This window comes from Culex pipiens, chromosome 3 (genome assembly GCF_016801865.2).
Source record: "Culex pipiens pallens isolate TS chromosome 3, TS_CPP_V2, whole genome shotgun sequence".
NCBI classification, from domain to species: domain Eukaryota; kingdom Metazoa; phylum Arthropoda; class Insecta; order Diptera; family Culicidae; genus Culex; species Culex pipiens.
In genome coordinates this window covers 149,522,632-149,546,961 of record NC_068939.1, presented here as the reverse complement: position 1 = coordinate 149,546,961, position 24,330 = coordinate 149,522,632, and the positions used below count along the sequence as shown (strand labels likewise).

Here is a 24,330-nt window from a genome sequence, read left to right as displayed (position 1 = left end):
TTAAAAAAACTACGTAACAATAACATCCACTAATTAATCTTACACTTAGCCTAACCCAAAAATCCAATTTAAAACATTTTTAAGTCGTTGTGCACACTTAGAACATCTGCAGGGGTCGTCCAATCCAAAAACTACGTAACAATAACATCCACCTACCAATGTCACACTTAGCTTAACTCAGGGGTCATCCTATTAAAAAAACTCTGCCACTAAATAATTATTTTACACACTTCTTCTAACTTACAACATCTTCACGTATCCAAATGTGCACACTTGTGCTAATTGCCTTCCAAAATAGTGCTCCATAATATTGCTCAAACTAGTAAGGACACCTGGCAATTTACCATAATATTATAGTGTAATCGTATTTTTATGGATTTGCGTGTTTTCAAAAGGTCAAGCCATGATGAAAATTAAGAGAGCACATCCATGATGCGTTCGAAAATGTCAGTTAGTACAAATGGTTGCAGGGCGATATCTTCGCGTAGGAAACGAATTTTTCAGATCTCTTAAAAGCGTTTTGTAGGGAATTTAATTAGCTAAAAGATGGCATCATTAACTCATTTTGGCCCAAAAGTCAGTTAGTACATCAGAGCACAGAGGCATCGACATGTAGAAAATCACAAAATTGTATACTACAGAATATTTGATAAATCCACTCAGAAGATGATTATTAATCATTCCTGAAAGTTTTATGAAGATATTTCATGATTTAACTGAGTAAGAGACGATTTAAGTTCAAAATTTTACAAATATTTATTGTTACAGATTTTCACTATAACCGATTACACTAGTTGTAGTTGCTTTCAACGAAAACCAAAATAATATAATTTTTTTAAAAATCTATACGAAAACGAGAGCTTAAACATGTTTCTTTCATTCATTTGAACTTCTGCTGAATACATAAATTAAGAACATAAAAGAAAATAAATCTATTAAAAAGACACCGGATGAATAACTTTTGAAAAATAAATTGCAATCCTACCAATGTCAAACCTGAATATTTGAATCCTGCATACTCAAAAATTTAAACACTACGAGTTGAACATTTTTACGATGACATTAACATCATTTCGATTCAAATTCACCAGTTCCTGATGTTAAAACACCCTTTTATTACGACAATGATTTCTAGTAAAACAGTGTTGTTTTACATCAGAAACTCGAGAAATTTTTAACAGTTTATATTGAATTTCAATTTAAAATTTCAGGTAAAAAAAGAAAGAGGTAATTTGACCTTTTAAGCATTTTTTGTATATAAAATTGTTTTTACAGTTTGAGTCAAATAAAATAAAAACGGAAAATTTATGCTACTAAAATTTCAAATCACTGTTTCACCTTTGTTTAACCTTGTAAAGCCCAATTTTTCTTTTGAAAACTTTCTATTTTGCCCTTATTTAGTGAGTCATTTAGAGCAACTTTAGTGTTCATTTGTAAATTTAAATCATTTTAACACTCAAATGCTCAAAGTTGTTGCTTACCGTAAAAATCGTAAGTGGTAAAATTTGCATTCTAAAATTCAGGAAAAACAAACCTTTGACTCAAAATCATCTATGAATTAGAAGTGGAGCACTTTTTTTGAAAACACAATAAATGTTCAATTTAATATCAATTTTTTTACCTTGTTTCAGTCATGACGTTTACAAACGTTTACAAAAAAAATGCCCCTGAATATTATGTTGCTCATATGTCCAGACGATTCTCTGGTGCACCGAATAAAGAAGACCGAAAAACTGTGAAAAACGGTTCCAAGGTTCAAATGACATCAACAGTTTTTTTTTTATTTTTTGAAAACAAATGAATTTGGCGATTCTTACGGACTTTCGAAAACAGGTCTAAATTTTCAGAAAATCAACCCATTTTTGATTTCATTTTTTTCTGTAACATTGTTAATCCTTTACCAAAGTTGATGAAATTTGTGGAGAGCTTGAAACACCATGGAAAGTTCTATTTGAATTCAAAGTTTTGGTGCTCTATAGCGGTAGAGTGTTAAGTTTTTTGTGGATGCATTAATCTTCTTTAGTTTTAGTTTCTGGATTATTTTACAAACTCCAATCAATCTTTTGCCTTATTGCTGATCTTCCAAATTCTCGTTTGTTTTTATTTTTTTATGTTTTTAAAATTTTATGACCAAAAAACTAATCCCTAAGCTTTTAAGTCTCAACAAAGTGCCCAGAACATAACAAAAAATTACTGAATACTTATTTTGAAATTAATTGCAGGGGATAATAGTAAGAAAGGCATTCAAAGTTGACAGCTTCTTATTTTTAATTTTTGTTAAACGATGAAGTTTAATGTGATTAAAACAGTTTACAAATCCTAAGTTTATTTGAATTCAAGTTGCTTTAAATATTTAGAATTATGACCGATCTTCGCTGAGGCGTCTCATTGGATTAAACCATTTAAACGAAAAGTTTTCCCCACAATCATCGTGCAACCAAGGCAAACTTAATCAATTGACTAAAGCTTAAGAATCAAGTCTGAACAAAAAAAAAGTCGATTTCCCCCAATAACTTTCTCATTTGCCTCCCTCCAAGCCAAAGACCGTGCCATCAAGCCCCGGAATCAAATCATTACCAAGCAGGACAGTTGGTCGTATTTTACATAATTTCCCCCCTCCTCTCCCTACCTTCCAGAGACCGCGTATTCTTTTCCGCTATTTGATCGGAAAATGCGACTGAACCACGAACAAAATTGAAATTTCCCGTTTCTTTTTCGGCCCCCTCCTACAATAAAACGGCTAAAAAACGGTCCCGGAAAAGTCGCCTGGGAAACGACGTCAAAAAAACAAGAAAAGAAAGAAAGTCCAAAAGAGCGACTGATTGAGTGGATTTTCCCAGTGCGCCCTAAAAAAGGAAAAAAAGTGAGATTCGAAGAGGCGAAATATTTGAGCGAATGCTTTCACGCGGATGAAAATAAAGAATCTAATTTGTGTGAAAGTATTTCGCCGCAAGTTTCGTTCATTTCTGGGCGCGAAAGCGATCGCTGGGACAGATTTTCCTACTTTCTTTTTCGTTGCCCTGGAAGGAGGAAGAAAATTGGGAGTGGTTTGCGCTGCTGCTCTAGTTAGTGGCCCCAGATTACACTTTTCCCCTCCCTAGCCAACGACGACGACGGTGATGATGCTGTAGGACGGCGGAAATTTATCACGGGAATGGAAAAGTAATAATCTCTTTGGATTTGCTTGTTTGACTTTGGCACTCGACTTTGTCGTTCCTGCTTGTTGGGTTCGAGCTGTGATTTGCGTTTTCCTTTGAGGAAATCAATTTGAAAATAGCTAACGTTGAAATGGGCCAGCCAAGGGGGATCTGGGTCTTGCTTTTGTGAATTGTAAATATTATTGGGATTAATTGAAACGATTCGTTATTGGAGCCTGGCAATCAGGACTGCTAGGAAGGTTCTATTTGTATCGCATTTTTTGATATCTCGTGACTCGTGACATTCTTTTTTGAGGTCACCTTTTTTTAAACGATCCTTGATTTACGCAACTTTTATTAAGTCATGACTAAAAAAAATGAACATGACTTAAATTGAGAACATGGCTAAAATTGAAAATCATTGGGATTTCATAATTTTTTGGAAAACTTTCACAGAGTGTCAATAGTATTTTGTATAGTTAAAACATTTTAGCATGGTTTGGAACACCTGGGATGTTCTATTCCATCCGAAACTTCACATTTCTCGAAACTTACCAAAGAAACTAGTCGAAACTTGAATATTTTGGCTTCAGTGAGTATGAAAGGCTACAGTGCACTGTTGTAACAGGGATGATCTGGATTATCGAAAAACTGCTTGGAGCCAAGACCGGTGAGTCTACCGCCGTAACAAGCAAGAGGTCGACGGTTTTTTACCCTGGAACATACTCGCATAGCTTCAGTGAGTATGGTAGAGTACTTTGCTAATGTATTGGACTGTCTTGGGTCATCGATGGACTCCCTGGAGTTAAGATCCCAGCAATTTTCAGCAATATTAACTTTGGTGACAATGAATTAGTCTTTTTGTCATCAACAAGTTGAAAAGGAAAATTTTTTTGGCAGTGCCTGCTATAAAAGAAGTGTTTTGCAATTAGTTCTCTGAAACTTTGTTAATGCAGCTTTACACTTCTGTCTCACTACTTGCCTCAATACAAATTTAAATCATTTTTGTAGGTATTTCAAAATTGAATTGCATGACTTTTAATTTTTGCAATTCCTTCGTAAAAACTACTTACTTTTCTTTAATTCTCGAACGACGAAACGGCCTACTACTAAAAGAGCAACTCTCTTCAAAATCAGCCGATTTCGACCATTTTTATTTTTTGTGTTTTTTTATTTGGCTCAAACTTTGTGTGGACCTTCCCTATGGCCAAAGAAGCTATTTTGTGTCATTGGTTCACCTATACAAGTCTCCATACAATTTTGGCTGCTGTCCATACAAAAATGGTACGTAAATATTCAAACAGCTGTAACTTTTGAGTGAATTTTCTGATCAATTTGGTGTCTTCGGCAAAGTTGTAGGTAGAGGGTGACGATTCTCGAGATTTTCAATTTCCCGGGAATCGAGAGTTGAGTTTTGCCATTTCCCGGGAATTCCCGGGACCCGGGATTTTTTTTAACTAGCCAATAGTGTTCCCTCAATCTACAAATACAAAATCGTTTCTTGAGCCTTTTTGGGACTCGAATTGAAGTTTAAAATGTTTACGAATCTTCATTCGCACTGATTGATTTTTCCAAAGTTGCATAAAATTTTTGTTGAACTTGTTATTAGATTTTTTGAAAGTAAAAAAATAAATAATATATAATTATCCATTTATGCAATATGGCATTCTGCAATATGATAAATAACGACTCAAAACAAAAACTTTAAGTTGATTTTTTCCTTCATAAGGTAACTGTAAATGTTCACAATTCGCGGACTTAGTGTCCGCCTACAAACAATGTCTGATTTTTATTCTTTAAATAAAAAATGACTCGATAAAGCGAAATTGACTTACTTAGAATTAAAAAAAAATAGACTATGAGTTATGCTATGCTCGAGAACAAAAAAAATATGGAAACCAAACTTATCTTGAAAAGGCTTTTCCCTCTTATAAATAAAAAATATTTCATTTATGGTGTGTAACTGCTAATTATGCTTCAATGTTAATTTTGGGTTCTACATTTTTTGGTTACACTCAATTAAAGTTATTGGAATTTTTGAAAAGTTAAAATTCACACTTTTAGAATAAGAAGATTAGAGAAGCATTGATCAATTCAATCTTGGAAATCGAACATTGAACATCCAATGTTCTAAATAATTTCGAATTTTTCAAATGTTTTTCTGATTAGTTTATTAATTTTGGTTCGATATTTATAAGTATAAAATTTCCCGGGAGTCTCGACCAAATTTCCCGGGAATCGAGAGGTCAAAAAATTGCCGATTTCCCGGGATTTTTTTCCCGGGAATTCCCGCTCGTCACCCTCTAGTTGTAGGTATTGTTGAGGACTATTGAGAAAAAAATAGCTACACGGAAAAAAAATGCGGATAAAAAATTTGTTTTTACAAAAACTCAATTTCCCAAAATACGTATTTTTTTTTTTATTTTCGAGATTTTTTGGAGCCAAAAACCCGCAACTTTTGAGTCATAGAGAAACATGGTTTTTGGAAAAAAGTCGAAATTTCATGCAAAAACAAATATGACAAAAAAAATTCTGAATTTTTTCAAAAAAAATGTTCAGGATTGGTCACTATTTAAAAAAAACGAAAAACTGCAAATATTACAGTCGATACTCTGGTTGTCAATATCCAAGGGACCGTCGAGGAAGAGAAGCATCAGTTTACAGAACTGCAAAATGAAGACTCGATTGAAATTAGTTTTTTCTTGCTAACCAGCTATGGGAGAGAATCATGGCAACGTCCAGCAAACAAAAACAAAGAAATGTCAAACTCCTTTCAAAGCTTCGTTTTTTCAAAAAAAAAATGTCTACGCAAGCCATGAGAAAGTGAAATTATTGAAAACCGAAAAAGATGTTTAAAGCAAATTGAATCCAAGCGACCGTCGAGGAAGAGATCCTTCAAGCAAAATATCGAGGAATAAAGACAATCGAAGTATGCAGTTTGAAGGGATTGAAGAATTCATCGGTACATGGAGCAATATTAATATCGAGAAGATCGACAGCCAGAGAGTCGACTGTACTTCAAATTTGTTTTTGCATGAAATTTTGTTTTATTCCAAAAATCACTATTTTGTTTCAAAAATTCACAACTCGGCGGCAGATTTTTTGACCATGTTTCTCTATGGCTCAAAAGTTGTGGGTTTTTGTCTCCTAAAACATATCAAAAAATCTCGAAAATCAAAAACTACGTATTTTGGGAAATTGAGTTTTTGTAAAAAAAAAGTTGATAAAAAAATCCGCATATATTTTTTAAGAATAGCTATTTTTTCGCAATAGTCCTCAACAATACCTACAACTTTGCCGAAGGCACCAAATTGATCAGAAAATTCACTCAAAAGTTACAGCTGTTTGAATATTTACGTACCATTTTTGTATGGACAGCAGCCAAAATTGTTTGGAGACTTGTATGGGTGAACCAATGACACAAGATAGCTTCTTTGGTCATAGGGAAGGTCCCCACATAGTTTGAGCCAAATAAAAAAAATACAAATAAAATCCATTTCCGGTTTTGGTAGAGAATTGCTCAATACTGAAAAAATCTACTTTTCAGCATTGAGATGGATGCAGAAAAAAGAACTTTTCAGCACTTACATCAAACTTGTTGCATAAACTACTTTTTCAATTCAATTCTTTTTATTCTTCGATCTTGTTTTATTCTGTATTCTTGAATGGTAAAACTTCATAACTTCAAATTAAAAATGATTGATTGTAAAAGTGACTTTTTCTGTTTTTTGGTTACTTTAAAAGTTTATTTTTATTTTTTTAAACTTGTTTTAAGTGATAAAATATCACTTACCTTCATGAACTAATTACAAACAACAACAAACAATACTTTTTTTTCTCTCATTTCAGAAAAAGGACGCCGGCGTGTTCCGCTGTCGAGTAGATTTTTTACTTTCACCTACAAAAAATAGCAACGTAAACTTAGAAATAGTGGGTAAGTACAGCCAAAGGTGGCGCAAATCTCGAATTCAAACATTATAGAAACGTAGACATTCGTCCTCTAGAACTCACTCCTTCCTAAAGATTTCCGGCATACTTGAGCGAAACCATTTTCATAAAAGCTCGCCCAAAACAATGCAGAAATAAAATCGCGTTCCACATTTTCCACTTGTGTCGCGAGCTTTCTGCAGCTTTTTTGTTCTGGAAAGGTGAAAAAATGTTCACGTCTTGACTTTTGTTTTTTGCTTTATTATTATTTTGCTGGCACATTTGCAAAACAAAAAGCTCTTCTCTGTAGATTCGTTTGGGAAAAATTTAGCATAAAAAAATCTAAAATTTCTGAAATTTGCACAAGATGCTAAAACGACATTTTTTATTTCAGTGCCTCCGGAGGTGCCAAAAATCCAGGACTCCACCGGGTTTGAGCTTCCGGCGCACGCCGGTCCCTACGAGGAAGGTGGCAACCTGGAGCTGACCTGCGTCGTTACCGGGGGTAAGTGTCCGTGAGCTGAGGTATTAGTGAGGGGTTTTGAGTCGAACGAAGTTGTTCTGTATAGTTGAGATAAGATTTTTTTTAATCCTGTCAAAACCATGACCGTTTTTTTGCGTCATGAATACCAAAAAGTTGAGTTGAGAGTGATTTGATTTCAATAATTGCAAAAGGTATTTGAATTGATTTGAAAATCACACACTTGATTTATTAAAAAAAATCATTGGAGTACTTACAAAATATCCAATAATGGTTTGATTGAGTAATGGCACTACATATTTTCAAAAATATAAAACAAATAGTTACTTTTAGTGAAAATTGTGAATGTGGAAGAGGTTTTACATTTTTACTTTCCATGCTATCGTGAAGTGTTTTATTTTCATTTGAAATTTGTTTTCATAAAATCCCCAAAGGATATGTGATACAATGGACTAAATAAACGAGGACCACCTCGCTGCTGGCATCATATTTTTTCTGCCGTTGTTTGTTGTTGTTGTTGTTGCTGACCAAGTGGTGGGGTAGGGGGATGATGGACTTCCCCTTTTCTCTCCCCTCCTTCCGTTGATGGATGTCGGGATGGACTGTTGGAAGTTGGGGTCATTGCTTGAAAATAAGGGCCATGATCATATTTTTTACCCTCTTTTAAAAATGCCGCATGATGGAAAGTGATCCCCTCTGGTATGGCAGTGTTTTCCAGTTTTTCGTTATTATCATATTTTGCCTTTACAACACTGGACACCCAAATCCCCAATCTGGCACTGCTCAAATTTTCGACCACCACCAACGTCGGAAAAAGTCTGACCCCCGCTAAAAGCTGCTTTACTATGTAAATAACAAAACACATGGGGTTTGGGGAAAACTTCTGCGCCAGTGTTTAAATACACAAAATACAGCAAAAGCGACGAGGAAAAATTACAACTTTTATCATAAACGTACACACAAATGGTTTTCCCCGAGAGAGGTTTCCCGAAACCTCTCCACCTCCACTCAAAGTTTTCCATTCCGAATTCTGCACGAATTATTTTTTACAAAAATAAAAGTTATTTTAGTTAGCACTGCAGCAGTGAATATAATCGCAGAATTGTGACGAACAGTTGTTGAGCTATGGAATATTTTTAATTTTTGGTTGGTTTCGGTGTGTTCAACACATAAAAATTGATGCAGTTTTATTTGAGCTAACCATTTCGATAATTTTCCTCAGCAATGCTTGAAAAGGGATCTATCACTGAATATCGAGCAGATTCGATAGAAATTTCTTTTATTTTTGGAGCAATTCTCTCAGATTTCGGTCATTCGGTTTTTTTTTGTATTTTTTAATCCGACTAAAACTTTTTTGGTGCCTTCGGTATGCCCAAAGAAGCAATTTTGCATCATTAGTTTGTCCATATAATTTTCCATACAAATTTGGCCATACAAAAATGATGCATGAAAATTCAAAAATCTGAATCTTTTGAAGGAATTTTTTGATCGATTTGGTGTCTTCGACAAAGTTGTAGGTATGGATACGAACTACACTGAAAAAAAAAATTATGCACGGTAAAAAGCATTTTGGTGATTTTTTATTTAACTTTTGTCACTAAAACTTGATTTGCAAAAAAACACTATTTTTAATTTTTTTATTTTTTGATTTGTTTTAGAGGACATCAAATGCCAACTTTTCAGAAATTTCCAGGTTGTGCAAAAAATCCTTGAGCGAGTTATGAATTTTTGAATCAATAATGATTTTTTCAAAAAATCTAAAAATTGGTCGCAAAAATTTTTCAATATTATTTTTCGATGTAAAATCAAATTTGCAATCAAAATGCACTCTAGTAAAATTTTGATAAAGTGCACCGTTTTCAAGTTAAATCCATTCTTAGGTGACTTTTTTGAAAATAGTCGCAGTTTTTCATTTTTTTAAAATTAGTGCAAATGTTTGCCCACCTTTGAAAAAAATATTTTTGAAAAGCTGAGAAAATTCTCTATATTTTGCATTTTTGAATATTGTTGATACGACCCTTAGTTGCTGAGATATTGCCATGCAAAGGTTTAAAAACAGGAAAATTGATGTATCTTAAGTCCCACCCAAACAACACACCATTTTCTAATGTCGATATCTTAGCAACTAATGGTCCGATTTTCAATGTTAAAATATGAAACATTCGTGAAATTTCGAAAAAAATATTTTCAAAATTTTTAAACCAAGACTAACATTTCAAAAGGGCCAAACTCCCGGTTTAAAAATTTTGAAAATATTTTTTTCGAAAAGATCGGAGAATTTCACGAATGTTTCATATTTTAACATTGAAAATCGGACCATTAGTTGCTGAGGTATCGACTTTGGAAAATGGTGTGTTGTTTGGGTGGGACTTAGAAAACATCAATTTTCCGGTTTTTAAACCTTTGCATGGCAATATCTCAGCAACTAAGGGTCGTATCAACAAAGTTCAAAAATGCAAAATATAGAGTGTTGGGGGGCTTGGTCCTTCGGGCTTGGTGTAGATCCTTTCGATAGCTCGTGTGGAGGGAAGGAAGAGTGAACCCCCAACCAAGTTCACCGTGGCGACTCCGGCCAGCCGTAGAAGCCCTGAAACCGGCAGGTAATGACACCGGTGGAATCTCTGCTTCTCCAATTCTGGCCGTCCAAGTGGTTTTCCTTAATAAGAACTCGCGGTTTAAACGAAGTGTACCGTAAAACAAGACGTTTATTTCCATACTACAATTTATTATAATTTACAATATTTACAGCCGTGACGGTGGGCCTAAGGCCCGTGCCGTCCGGCGAACCGTGTAGGACTGATGGGTGATAAAAGCTTGCAAGATCCCAAGTCAGAGATCTGCTCATGCGATGTTTTGTCGTCTCCTTTCCCTAATTTCCATTTGGATTGTCCACAGGTCGTGTGATCTTCTAAGTGTTCCTCAACTGTATGTGTTACAAGTATCTTTGGAAGTGTAAGAAGTGTCGCATTTGGATGACCAACAGAATAGTGTGGAAAGTGTGAGAAGTGATAATAATTTTTGGCCAGGGTTGTACCCTTTTGACCTGACCTGATATCCCAACATAGAGAATTTTATCAACTTTTAATTTTTTTTTTTCAGAAGTGGGCAAACATGTGCACTAATTTAAAAAATGAAAAACTGCGACTATTTTCAAAAAAGTCACCTAAAAATGGATTTAACTAGAAAACGGTGCACTTTATCCAAATTTCACTAGAGTACTTTTTGATTGCAAATTTGATTTTATATCGATAAATTAAGTTGAAAATTTTTTTGCGACCAATTTTTCGATTTTTTGAAAAAAAAAAACAGTATTGATACAAAAATTCATAACTCGCTCAAAGATTTATTGCACAACCTGGAAATTTCTGAAAAGTTGGCACTTGATGTCCTCTAAAACATATCAAAAACTAAAAAAAAAATAAAAATAGTGTTTTTTTGTAAAACAAGTTTTAGTGATAAAAAGTTAAATAAAAAATCACCAATTTTTTTTACCGTGCATAATATTTATTTCAGTGTAGTCCATATCTGTTCGGTCGGGACCGAACTACGGAGCGTGTGGACTGTATTTTTGGCGACGGCGGACTCTCGGGTGCGGTCACCCTTGGTGGACAACGGAGGAACCACTTTTCGGAGGCGGAAATCGGATTTGCGGTCGGATCAAACTTAGGCGAAAGCAGGGCAACTCTTCTAAACACTACTTAACTTATCTGTATTTCTCTACTGGGTCGATCTACAAAGGTTGCGCGGTCGCGGGTTTACTTCCTCGGAAGCCGGTTCGGGGTTCGCGTCGAGGTTGGGCGAAACTTGTCCTCGCGTGTCGTACTCCTCCTTCTCGGACGGGAGGTGGAGCAAGAATGCTGCTGACGTCGTGGTGTGGAGCAAAACTAGCGGTACTTTTCCTCGACGTTGCACGCGCCGTTTTCCCTCCACTTTGTGTGTGTGGTTTGTTTTGGTTAGCGCTCCCTTCAGCAACGCTCGAGTGCACGCTAAACTCTTTCCGAACGGAACATACTCCCCCCGTTGAAGCATCGATTCAACATTTTTGCTGATCAGGTTGGCGTTGATGTCGAAACGGAGTGTTGAGTTGTTGATCAGATGCGTAGCAACGGGAAGAAGTAGACGGATCGAAGTTCTTCGTGGGCGGTCTCCATCGTGAAGGCATGGTTTGAGCAATTCCAGCTGCTTCGGGCGAACCTTCGGTGGTCCCAGGCAATCTGCTGTAGTCGCATTGGCAGGTCTTGGAGTTCATTGTGGTCGATGGAGTGATGCGAGTGGAACCATTATCTTGCAGGTCGAACTGCGGTAACTCGGCACAAACCGTGCAGGCTTGTTTGATCCAGTGACGATGGTCTCGGTGGAACAGCTTGGTGTGATCATCGTGTTGAGCGGTTGGCCTCTTTTTGTTCTCCAGCGTGCGTTCGCCAACGGAGCACTTTCGATGGGCTGGTTCGGAATCGTTCATCAGGCTTCGTCCACCGACGTCTTGGATAATCGGTTTGCGGGGGTGGCATCCTCGTGTGTAGTTGGAATCGTCATCGTAGCGCCGATTGCAGCTTCGGGACATCCGCACTGTGGAGTAACTGTACGGCGGGTTGCTCGGAATCGTGCTCCGCTGCCAGCCTTCAAGCAATCGTAGTAGGCGAACTTTTTGGCTGCTCACAACGCGTCGGTTGACCTTGACGGACTGCGGAGCGACGATCTGTTCGCACGGCCCACGGCCGTTCTTCAGGAAACTGATTTCTCGACCGACGAAGTCGTTCTCGTAGTACTTGGCGTGTATGTTGTGGCAAAAAGCAAGCAAAATTGGGAGCATACTCACAAGTGCGGCAGCGGTGGTGCTTGAAGTTGTCCAAAATGATCCGCTTCGTGGGGTTTTGGGTTTCGTTCTGGACTCGACGATGGTGGCTTTCAAGTTGGATGTTAGCTTGGAGCAGCAGAAACTGCCGTTTGTTCGGTTAAGCTTCAGGCAGGTCCAGAAAACTACGGCGATAGTGCGCCGTTTCTGCGGCAGGCCGAGTGGTTCGTTCAGGAGTGGTCGATGGTTGAGCGCTTCGCTTGTTGGGGTGCTCTTCTTCGCTGCTGCTCTATGCTGAAGCCGTTTGAGGGCGTGCTTGGAACCACTTTTGCGTTCAGACCGCACGCACGTCTTCGTCAGTTGCTCGGTCTCGGACTTTCGCATCTGTGGAGGTTTCTCTTCGTGGTGTTGGTGTGTCACGTTCACGCGATTGGGTTCCGGAGCTCCTGTATCTCGCAGATCACTAGAAGTCGAGCTGGTGGGTCGTTGTTCGTGTGGTGTGCCTCGGCAAAGCACTGGGTGTAACGGGTCCGGGAACTTTGGAGAAACGCCGTCCGTCTTTCGTGAACTGGGCTTTGCGGGTTTGTTGACAGCGTGCTTTTTCCGGGTTCCGTGGGTGTCGTTGAGCGGCGGGTTGGGACAGGCTATCGCTAGGCTTCGTTTATCGGGCGCTTTCGCAGCGGTTGGCAGCGGCGGATTTAGCTCTGCTCTGGTCTGGAGGGTTACAGCATCCCGTTGGATGGTCGTCAGGGAGCTGCCGTGCTCGACACGGAGAGAATTAACCTTTTCGTTCCGTAGGATCACCGCTGGTAGTGGCTCGCGTTCTTTCGTTCGTGCGTCACCGTCCGTGAGCGAACGTTTGGAGTTGAACAGGTTGGGTTCGGGAAAGCTTGGCAGCACTGTTGACATCATCTCGGCTTCGGGTCGGGATCCGCTGTCCTCTGAGCAGCGGTCAGTGTTGAGGAGCGTTGTCACCGTCGGCATTGCGAGTTCCCATCTCTCGTCGGTTTCGACTTGTGGTTCGATGCCGTTGTCTGTTGCGATCAGACTTGCTTCGTGGTTCAGGACACTGTCGGGAGTTGGCGCACCAGTCATGTGGGTACCGTCGTCCGGGAGGACACGGCCGGTTCCGGATTCGTTGGGGTTTCCTTGTGCCGGTTCGAGAGGCACGCATTTGACACTGGTTTCGGTTACTTTGCTGGAGATTGCGGACACTGGGAGGTCCACCGGATTGGCATCGGTTGCCGGTTGAAGCTGGTCACGCATGACCACTTCAGTGTCCAAGACATCGCTCGCGGATGTGGGCTTGGATGGGCGGATTGGATCGATCTTTGGCGGCATACGACTTCGCAAAGCCGTATCCGCTTCCAGGGTTTGGGACCTGGACCGGGTTTCGGGTGGTGAGCTCGTGTAGCTCGTCGACGGAGAGTGATTTCGCAAAATCACTTCCGTGTCCAGGTTTTCGGGCCTGGATCGTAGGTTCGAGTTGGCGGTTTGTCCTGAGAGCTCCGGATGGGCGGACTCACAGGCCATCATCGGGGTGTCCCAGTAGTTGCTTTCGTAGATCGTCGGCGTTGACATCGTCCAGAGCTTTTGCTGGTGTGCAACGTAGTCCATTGCACTCGTTTTCGGGTTGGCGTTCGTCAGCGCAATGAACTTCTCCTCCAATGGCACGCTGACTGCATCGAAGAGTTGGTCGAAGGCGTCGTATTCCACTTCTTGCTGGGCGAGGTCGTCATCCGGAACATTGCCGACGATGCAGCTGTGGGCTCGGCCGTACTCGTCGTACAATGCCCAAAGGGTTTTACGCAGCTTTGTCAGCTGCGCTAGCGTCGGATTCTGCAGATCGAGGACGACATCCCGGAGATTCGCGATCTTTTGCATGGCATGTACTCGCTGTTGGAACGCATCCTCCAGCTTCATCGTAAACATTGCCTTCCACATGGTGAAATGGGGAATCAAAGGGCAACAGAATCGATGCGGAACGCTGCAGCTATCCTACAGCGTTGGCAGCGGAATGTGGTTTCCGCGAGAGGGATGTTTGGCTTCACAGACGACGGGTTTGTTTCACTTTTTTTCGCACTTTTCTGCTTCAGCAGGAATCTTCTTCTTTTTCGCACTGTTCGGCCGATGCAGGAAGGTTCTTCTTGTTCTTCTTTCTCGCACTGTTCTGTCAAATCTTTCACGGCTCGCAGCAAAAGATTCGCGCTACTTCGGTTCGCCACCGCTCAAGAATCTCACTTCCGGAACAGTTCTTTTGCGCACTTTGTCGGAACTTTCCTTCCGGATGTCCCCGGGGCGGCGCGCACACGAAAGTCCAATCCGGGTCGGTAGGACCATATGTTCGGTCGGGACCGAACTACGGAGCGTGTGGACTGTATTTTTGGCGACGGCGGACTCTCGGGTGCGGTCACCCTTGGTGGACAACGGAGGAACCACTTTTCGGAGGCGGAAATCGGATTTGCGGTCGGATCAAACTTAGGCGAAAGCAGGGCAACTCTTCTAAACACTACTTAACTTATCTGTATTTCTCTACTGGGTCGATCTACAAAGGTTGCGCGGTCGCGGGTTTACTTCCTCGGAAGCCGGTTCGGGGTTCGCGTCGAGGTTGGGCGAAACTTGTCCTCGCGTGTCGTACTCCTCCTTCTCGGACGGGAGGTGGAGCAAGAATGCTGCTGACGTCGTGGTGTGGAGCAAAACTAGCGGTACTTTTCCTCGACGTTGCACGCGCCGTTTTCCCTCCACTTTGTGTGTGTGGTTTGTTTTGGTTAGCGCTCCCTTCAGCAACGCTCGAGTGCACGCTAAACTCTTTCCGAACGGAACAATATCCATACCTAGAACTTTGCCGAAGACACCAAATCGATCAAAAAATTCCTTCAAAAGATACAGAATTTTGAATTTTCATACATCATTTTTGTATGGACAGCTGCCAAATTTGTATGGAAAATTATATGGACAAACTAATAGTGCAAATTGGCTTCTTTGGGCATACCGAAGGCACCAAAAAAGTTTCAGTTAAGACATTTTTTCAGTTAAGACATCTTTAAGATGTCCCCTACACAACCCTTTTCATTGAATTTAGTTTCATTGAGAAGAACCTGAGAAATGGTAAAATTTGTAAAAATCACTTTAACCCAATCTAACCCCCACTGGCAGTATCTGTTATTTCAAAAAATACCACTTGAAAATAAAAATGTTATAGGTAAAAAAAATCAATAATTGATTTTGAACATCGTAGGGGGTTTATTGATTAAGGGGTTACATACATGTAGAAAATCCCAAAATTTAATGTTGCAGGAAATTATTTAAATTTACTAGAAAGATGATTTTCAATCACTCCTGAAGGTTTCATGAAGATATTTCATTATTTAAGTGAGTAACAGACGATTTAAGTTAAAAATTTTGCCATGCGCAAGGCGGTCTTTCAAACTATCTGAGCGTTTTTTCTCGAAACACCGAGTTGATTTACGGGTGCCTCGATATCTCGAGATTGGATGGACAAAATTAAATTAAATTTGAGATAAATACTCTCAAGGTTTATCTCGTGTGCATGACGAAACCCAATTTTAAAATTTTGGTATTGACAAAAATAAAAAAATTAAAAACTTACGACTTACGGAAAATAAAAAAATATTTTTATCTTTTTTTTTAAATAAACTTTTTGAAAATCGGCCTTCGTCATGCACACGGGACCGCTTTAACAAGCGTTCAGCCGTTTTTTGAAACTGCTAACTTAAGATTGCTATATCTCGGCAATGATACAACCAAATGTCTTCAAATTTGTTTTGGTAACAGATGAAAATGTATCTTGTAATGCCCTGAAATCAGTTTTTTTTTTTAAGTTTTGATGTGTGCTCATATCAACCTTGGACATTTTTGACCTTTTACATTTATGTAATCCCTTATCGAGTCTTCACCAAAATTATGAGCCGATTTTTCAAATAGCGATATCTCGGCAATAATACAACCAAAACTCTTCAAATTTGTTTTGATGATCGATGAATATGTTTATTTTAATGCCCTGAAAACATATTTTAATTAAAATTATGTGTGTGCTCACACCAACTTCTGACTTTTTAGTTGATTTACATGTATTAACCACTTAATGAAATAAAAAATCTTCTTAAAGGTTTTCAAATTGATTAATGGATTTCCTGTACATTGTGTTAAATATTGTTAGTGTAGCATAAAGTAACACTAGAAAAAAGCTACTCTACTACTCTGTCTGAAAATCTACAAAAATGCATTTGCTAATTTGGGCACTCACTTGGAACCGTTTAAAATGTTAGAGTTTGTCAGACATAATTGCTGATGTTCAAGTTTTTGGCATTGAAAATTGACGGAATGGTTCCTGAGATTTCATAATTTAATTATTGAACGCAAATTTTTTAACACTTTCTGTTGGTTCATGTCACAGAGACTGAATCTCAGCCATCGTTAGTTCAATCTTGAATGTTGTAAAACACAACATTTTCGGTTTATTGTATGTAAAAGAGTTTGTACTGATTCTTACGTTAAAGCTATTTTCGGGCAGTTTTTCTGGCCAATTGCTCGTTTTAAGCCTCCAAGCTAACAGATTTAAGTTCCATTGTCCAAAAGCATGTTATTATTGTAATTGCCAGATAATATACCAAATAAAAAAAAACCTCATAATTTGCCCCACCAAACAATAGAGCACTTTGCAATCCACAATTGAATCAACTGTGGCAATTAGTTGATTTCCATGGTTTCCACCCCCGCAGGCTAACCGACAAAACCGACACCACACAAACATGGGTGGTGATAAAATCAAAGCTTCTAGCATCATTTAATCGTATTACACCGAGCTCGATGCTTCATTTAATCTCGACGGGCCAAGTTTGCTCAATGGTGTGGCACGGTTAAAAATTGCGAAATAAAAATCTCTGTTTGAAAATTGTTGAAAAGTGCAATTTTTAATGTAAAGAGTTTTTATTGAAACTTGATTTTTAAATAGTAAATTTTCACAGTGCCACAGTTCTTTGATGTTGCCATGATTGCGCTCTCATTCGGCACACTTGTTTGTGCCTCCCAGAAACGAGCGGCCCGCAAAATTCGACAGAAATTCAATTAGCCCGTTAATGAAGCACGGTACATCTTTAATGGCAGATTAATTAGTCGAATTTATCAGCTTGCAGTGAGCTCCCATCGGCAGAAAGTTCTTCGCAAAAAACGCAAAAAATCAACAGTCCGGAAAATCGATCCCATTTTTTTTTTCTCTACATAACTCATCGTTTTTATTTCCGCCCAAAAGGTGAAAAAAAAGAAAATTCTCCCCCGAGAAAAACTACCTCTCTTTTGGAGTGCTCGTAACTTTAACTAGTCTAGTACCTGCCCTTAAAAAGTTTGCTGCCCCTCTAGGTGTTAATACCCAGCTGCTGCTGCGTGACCCTGCTCACCGTTTTTATTTGGGGTCCAACTTTGAAGGGAGGGCTTCCAAATTTAGACACTGTTTTACGGGAGAGAGGTTCATATTTTTTGGGTGTTGCTTTTGCCCCCGAGAAAAAAAACTAGCCACCATTAACCCACCCACAGGGTTGGTCTAACCTGACAAAGCCAAATCCCGGGTGTCAAATTTGGTGTTTGGGCTGGAAATGGACGGAGTTTGGCAGAAATGTAACACTTTCTTTATGGTGAGTGTTTTGGACGGGGGAAGAAAGCGAAAATGACCAGGGAAGCTTTTTTGAGAAAAGGGTTGGATGCTGAACTTAAAAAGAAATATTTTAAAAGGTCAACAGTGATTCTCGCTAGTTCACTTACGAACAACAGAAAGCGTTCCAAAAACCTTGTTACCAATCTTATTTTTTTTTGTCGAATTCGTTTCTTTCAACATTGATTTGTATAAAGAAAGCAACAGGATTTTAACGAGAAACAATCTTTTGTTTTAATTTTCCGATACCTGATTTAGTTTAAACTTATCTAGGCAAGGATAATTTAAATTAAACCCAATATTCACAACAATAATGCAAAAATAATCAGGAGCGTTTGGTACGGTATGCGCACGCATCCTTCCTCCCCTGTAGATTCTGTGGAATGTGATCCGTGCTCAGAATCCTCTCAGCAGTAAACACAACGCAGTAGGGCTGGCCGTTTTAATTTTTGCAATACATTTTCGGGGTTTTCTCGGATGTACTGCAATCATTAATAATGGCAATCGTAATCTAATCACAAGACTTTCCAACAAGCTTTCATCGGACTGGCTGCGTTTGTGTTAGATTAGATGAATTTTTTTTTCTGGTTTTCTAATATGGATTTAAACTTTTATCAATTAAATCGTTTAAAAATGTGTAGAGGCTAAGACTCAGTCCTTCTCAAAATAACCAAAAAGTTATTTTTGGGTAAAAAATAAGAAGCACTATTTAAAAAATGACAGCTGAAGTTAACCCCTGAGAAGCGTTTTTTTTTTCAAGAAAGTCAAATAAACATCAAATTTTCAGAAAATTTTCGAGTTTGTCTTTCCAATGCTTTCCAAAAATTGGTTGAACAATTATTTTTTGATTATTTTTTTTCGGAATTTCTGGAGCGGATTAGTGTTTTAGACAAAGTTACAAGTATTGATGAGAACTATTAAGGAAAAATAGGCCCGGATTTTTAAAATTCTAGGAAACTAGTTTTCAAAATCCGTTAGACTTAATTTTTATTTATTTTTTTTTCTTTTCAAGAACCAAACTCAGCAATTTTCAAGCCATAGTGAAGTACAGACAAAAATGTTACCGCTGAGTTATTTTTTATTTGTGTTTTTTTTTTTTATAGAAATCTACTCTACACCTTTTTTGACATCAGTTAATGTAAAATCAAATTTGCTTCCTAAAATAAATTTTTAAAAAGAGTGCTATTTGCAAGATGAAGTCACTTAAAGTTAAATTAAATTTCAAATTTCTGCTTTTCGACTTTCAAAAATACTGAATATGAGAATCAATTTCTGAAAATATTTGTTCAGAAAATTTCATGGCATAAAAACACTCCAGATTGAACATCTGGTTGCTAATAAACAACATCCGAGATAAAAAGCATGAAAATTAAGTTTTTTTTTATTTGTCACTTGAATAGCTCCTCGTTTTATATTGCCAATATGCCAATATCCAATGGAAATTTTACATTCAGTTGATAAGATATGAATGAAACATTTGTAATATTTTCTGATACTTTCGAAAAAATACTTTCAAATTATTGGTGAACTCAATCTCACCTCTAGATAGACTTCGACCTAAAAATTCGCTAAAAATCATTTTTTCAACCAATTTTTGATCTTAAAAACTAACTTAATCCACCTAAGTGGTTGATGCCTTCCTCACTTTTTACCAACAATGGGTAATATGATTTTTTTTTTATTTTGGGTAATATTAGCGGTTTGGACACATATTTCAGCTATTTTTTAGATCCACAAAAATAAGTACACAGATATAACTTAAGTGATCATAACTCGAGACAGGCTTGCCAGATCTTCAATTTTTTGGCCTCGTTGTTAAGATCTTTCAATTACCTAACCAACGATGGATCGCATGATGGATCCGGACATCGTTTACATACATTTAAGTGAGATCCGGCTTCAAAAAAGTACATAAATATCACTTAAGTGGTCATAACTCAAGACAGGGTTGCCAGATCTTCAATGTTGTGGACTCGTTGGGAAGGTCTCTTTATTACCTAACCAACGATGGGTTGGATGTTGGATCCGGACATCGTTTACATACATTTAAGTGAGATCCGGCTTCAAAAAAGTACATAAATATCACTTAAGTGGTCATAACTCGAGACAGGGTTGCCAGATTTTCAATGTTGTGGACTCGTTGGAAAGGTCTCTTTATTACCTAGCCAACGAAGGGTCGGTGTTGGATCCAGACATCGTTTACATACATTTAAGTGAGATCCGGCTTCAAAAAAGTGCATAAATATAACTTAAGTGGTCATAACTCGAGACAGGGTTACCAGATCTTCAATGTTGTGGACTCGTTGGAAAGGTCTCTCGATTACCTAACCAACGATGGGTCGGATGATAGATCCGGACATCGTTTACGTACATTTAAGTGAGATCCGGCTTCAAAAAAGTACATAAATATCACTTAAGTTGTCATAACTCGAGACAAGGTTGCCAGATCTTCAATGTTGAGGACTCGTTGGAAAGGTCTGTCGATTACCTAACCAACGATGGGTCGGATGTTGGATCCGGACATCGTTTACGTACATTTAAGTGAGATCCGGCTTCAAAAAAGTACATAAGTATCACTTAAGTGGTCATAACTCGAGACAGGGTTGCCAGATCTTCAATGTTGTGGACTCGTTGGAAAAGTCTCTCGATTACCTAACCAACGATGGGTCGGATGATGGATCCGGACATCGTTTACATACATTTAAGTGAGATCCGGCTTCAAAAAAGTACATAAATATCACTTAAGTGGTCATAACTCGAGACAGGGTTGCCAGATCTTCAATGTTGTGGTCTCGTTGGAAAGGTCTCTCGATTACCTAACCAACGATGGGTCGGATGATGGATCCGGACATCGTTTACGTACATTTAAGTGAGATCCGGCTTCAAAAAAGTACATAAGTATCACTTAAGTGGTCATAACTTGAGACAGGGTTGCCAGATCTTCGATGTTGTGGACTCGTTGGAAAGGTCTCTCGATTACCTAACCAACGATGTATCGGATGATGGATCCGGACATCGTTTTCATGCTTATAAATGAGATTCGGATATATGTGAAAACACATTTTTATACATAACTTTTGAACTAGTTATCGAAACTTCAAACAACTCAATAGCGATGTATGGGACCATAAACCAAGTCGAATGCGACCGGTTTGATCAAAATCGGTTCAGCCAGTGCTGAGAAAACTCAGTGAGAATTTTGGTCACATACATACATACACACACACATACACACACACATACACACACACATACACACACACAGACATTTGTTTATTTTTTGATTCTGAGTCGATATGTATACATGAAGGTGGGTCTTTGAGCTTTTACCAAAAAGTTCATGTTTAGAGCAGGATTATAGCCTTACCTCAGTGAGGAAGGCAAAACCAACTTAATCCACCTTTGTGGTTAGAGCCTTCCTCACAACAATGGCTGTTCACAAGTTTCATCTATTTTTTAGATCCGGCTTCCAAAAAGTACATCGATATCACTTAAGTGGCCATATCTCGAGACAGGGTTGCCAGATCTTCAATGTTTTGAACTCGTTGGAAAGGTTTTTTGATAACCTAACCAACGATGGGTCGGATGATGGATCCGGACAAAGTTTACATACATTTAAGTGAGATCCGGCTTCAGAAAAGTACGTAAATGTCACTTAAGTGACCATATCTCGAGACATGGTTGCCAGATCTTCAATGTTTTGGACTCGTTGGAAAGGTCTTTTGATAACCTAACCAACGATGGGTCGGATGGTGGATCCGGACATAGTTTACATACATTTAAGTGAGATCCGGCTTCAAAAAAGTACATCAATATCACTTAAGGGGCCATATCTCGAGACAGGGTTGCCAGATCTTCGATGTTTTGCACTCGTTGGAAAGGTCTTTTGGTAACCTAACCAACAATGGGTCGGATGGTGGATCCGGGCATAGTTTACATACATTAAAGTGAGATCCGGCTTCAAAAAAGTACATCAATATCACTTAAGGGGCCATATCTCGAGACAGGGTTGCCAGATCTTCAATGTTTTAGACTCGTTGAAAAGGTCTTTTGATAATCTAATCAAAGAAGGGTCGGATGATGGACCCGGACATAGTTAACATACATTTAAGTGAGATCCGGCTTCAAAAAAGTATATCAATATCACTTAAGTTGCCATATCTCGAGACAGGGTTGCCAGATCTTCAATGTTTTGGACTCGTTGGAAAGGTTTTTTGATAACCTAATCAACGATGGGTCGGATGATGGACCCGGACATAGTTTACATACAGTTAAGTGAGATCCAAATATATGTGAAAACACATTTTTATACATAACTTTTGAACTACTTATCGAAAGTTCAATCTGTATAAAACTCGATCTATGGGGCCCGAAACCAAGTCGAATGCAACAAGTTCGGGTCAAATCGGTTCAGCCAGTGCCGAGAAACATGAGCTAGTTTGTTGGTCACATACATACATACACACACACATACACACAGACATTTGTTCAGTTTTCGATTCTGAGTCGATATGTATACATGAAGGTGGGTCTACGACGTTTTTATACGAAGTTCATTTTTAAAGCAGGATTATAGCCTTACCTCAGTGAGGAAGGCAAAAAGCATTTGAAAAAAAGAACTGGAAAATTTCACGAATGTTTCATATTTTAACATCGAAATTCGGACCATAATGTTGCTGAAATATCGACATTAGAAAATGGTGGGTTGTTTGGGTGTGACCTAAAAAACATAAATATTCCTGTTTTTAAACCTTTTCATGGTAATATCTCAGCAACTGAAGGTCGTATCAACAAAGTTCAAAAAAGCAAAACATAGAATTTTTTTAAGATTTTCAATTTCTTTAAATTCAATTTTAATGAATAACTGCAACTATTTTTTTTAAAGTTACCTTAATATGGCTATAACTTGAAAACAGTGCACTTATAAAAATTTCACTAAAGTACTTTTTGATTGCAAATTCAATTTTACATCGAAAAATGAAGTTGAAAATTTTCCGCGACCAATATTTCGATTTTTTCAACAAATCAGTATTAATTCAAAAATTCATAACTCGGTTATAATTTGTTTTGCACATTCTGGAAAACGCATGCTGTTAACTATAGTTGAACGTCAATCTTGTTAGTGTTTCTTCATCAAGTATTTTCTAAATATCGTTTAACTCCTCCCATGATGGAGTTCATCAGTGTCCAATTTTCTCCTCCACCCCAAAACGCTCATCAGCCCCAAGCCCCCGTCGTAATCAATTATTCACGCATGCAACACCAGCAAAAGTGCTGCATCTGGACTCTATCTTTGGCCAGCTTTTTCCTCCGTATCAGACTTCCATAGACGGTCAATAAATCGTTCTCCATTTATCGCTGGGTAGCCCAAAAATTGGCCGACCAACAAAGTTTACCCGACATTTTGGGGTCCAACTCCCAGCAGGACGTTATCATCGCCATCCATTTATTGTTATCAGGCAAGTTGGCCAGCCTCCTTTCGCCCACAGGTGACATCACATCATTATCAGTTTATTAGGGGGTGTGTTTCTTTTTCGGACGCCTTTAAAACAGTTTGCACTGAAACCAAAACTACTCCAAAATACTCGTTTAATTAAATATACGAAAAATTGATGTGACATTACATATAAAACATGTAAATTCACACTCTTTTGAGGCAAAATTAATTTCTTGCAGAGTACAACACTCATAAAATTGTGGTTTGGTTAGGCGTTTGAGCAAAACATCTTTCTCTTTATTATTAGGTCAAACCCACGTTAAACTTCAAACGTGTTGACAGTTTCCGAAAACAGTTTGGCAGCGCGAAAAGTTTTGTTTGCCAACTAGAAAAAAGGGATCCGAAACATATGTTTACACAAACTTACACATACTCACAGGTACGTGCGCCGAAACGAGGTATTGATTTTCCGCGTTCCGCCAAATAACATGAAAAACTTATTTTGTGAGGAGCATATGTGTGTGTTGGTGTAGGTTAGCGTTGTGTGCAGAAGGCGAACTTTAAACTTTGATGAGTTTGTGTCTGATTGGATGTTGTTCGATCACATATTTTTGATGAGTGTTGTTGGTTTTCCAAATTTGGTTAAGTTCACCGTGACAAAATTGAAATCTTGAGGCAAATTTGTGGATTTTTGGAATCAATAGAAAAAAATCCAGAATTTATGAACAATTAATAAAAACTAAAAAGGTTGAATAACTGTCGACGATTTTGTTTTATGTAAATAATTTCAAGTTTTATTTGTAAATAATGTAATAATGTTCAATTGCAAACAAAACTACTTAAATGTAAGTCGATTGATGTGCCTATCTCAATTACAAAGCTAAT

At 38.3% G+C, this 24,330-nt stretch overlaps 1 protein-coding gene across 1 annotated transcript in view; it reads left to right on the top strand.

Moving 5' to 3' along the window:
• The window catches only part of LOC120432165 (hemicentin-2), a 786,150-nt gene that overhangs the window by 354,442 nt on the left and 407,378 nt on the right, over positions 1-24,330 (top strand). The window contains exons 5-6 of the mRNA XM_052710374.1: positions 6,987-7,071; positions 7,459-7,569. Coding sequence (XP_052566334.1) covers positions 6,987-7,071; positions 7,459-7,569 — 196 coding nt within the window. The remainder of the gene's footprint in view (positions 1-6,986; positions 7,072-7,458; positions 7,570-24,330) is intronic.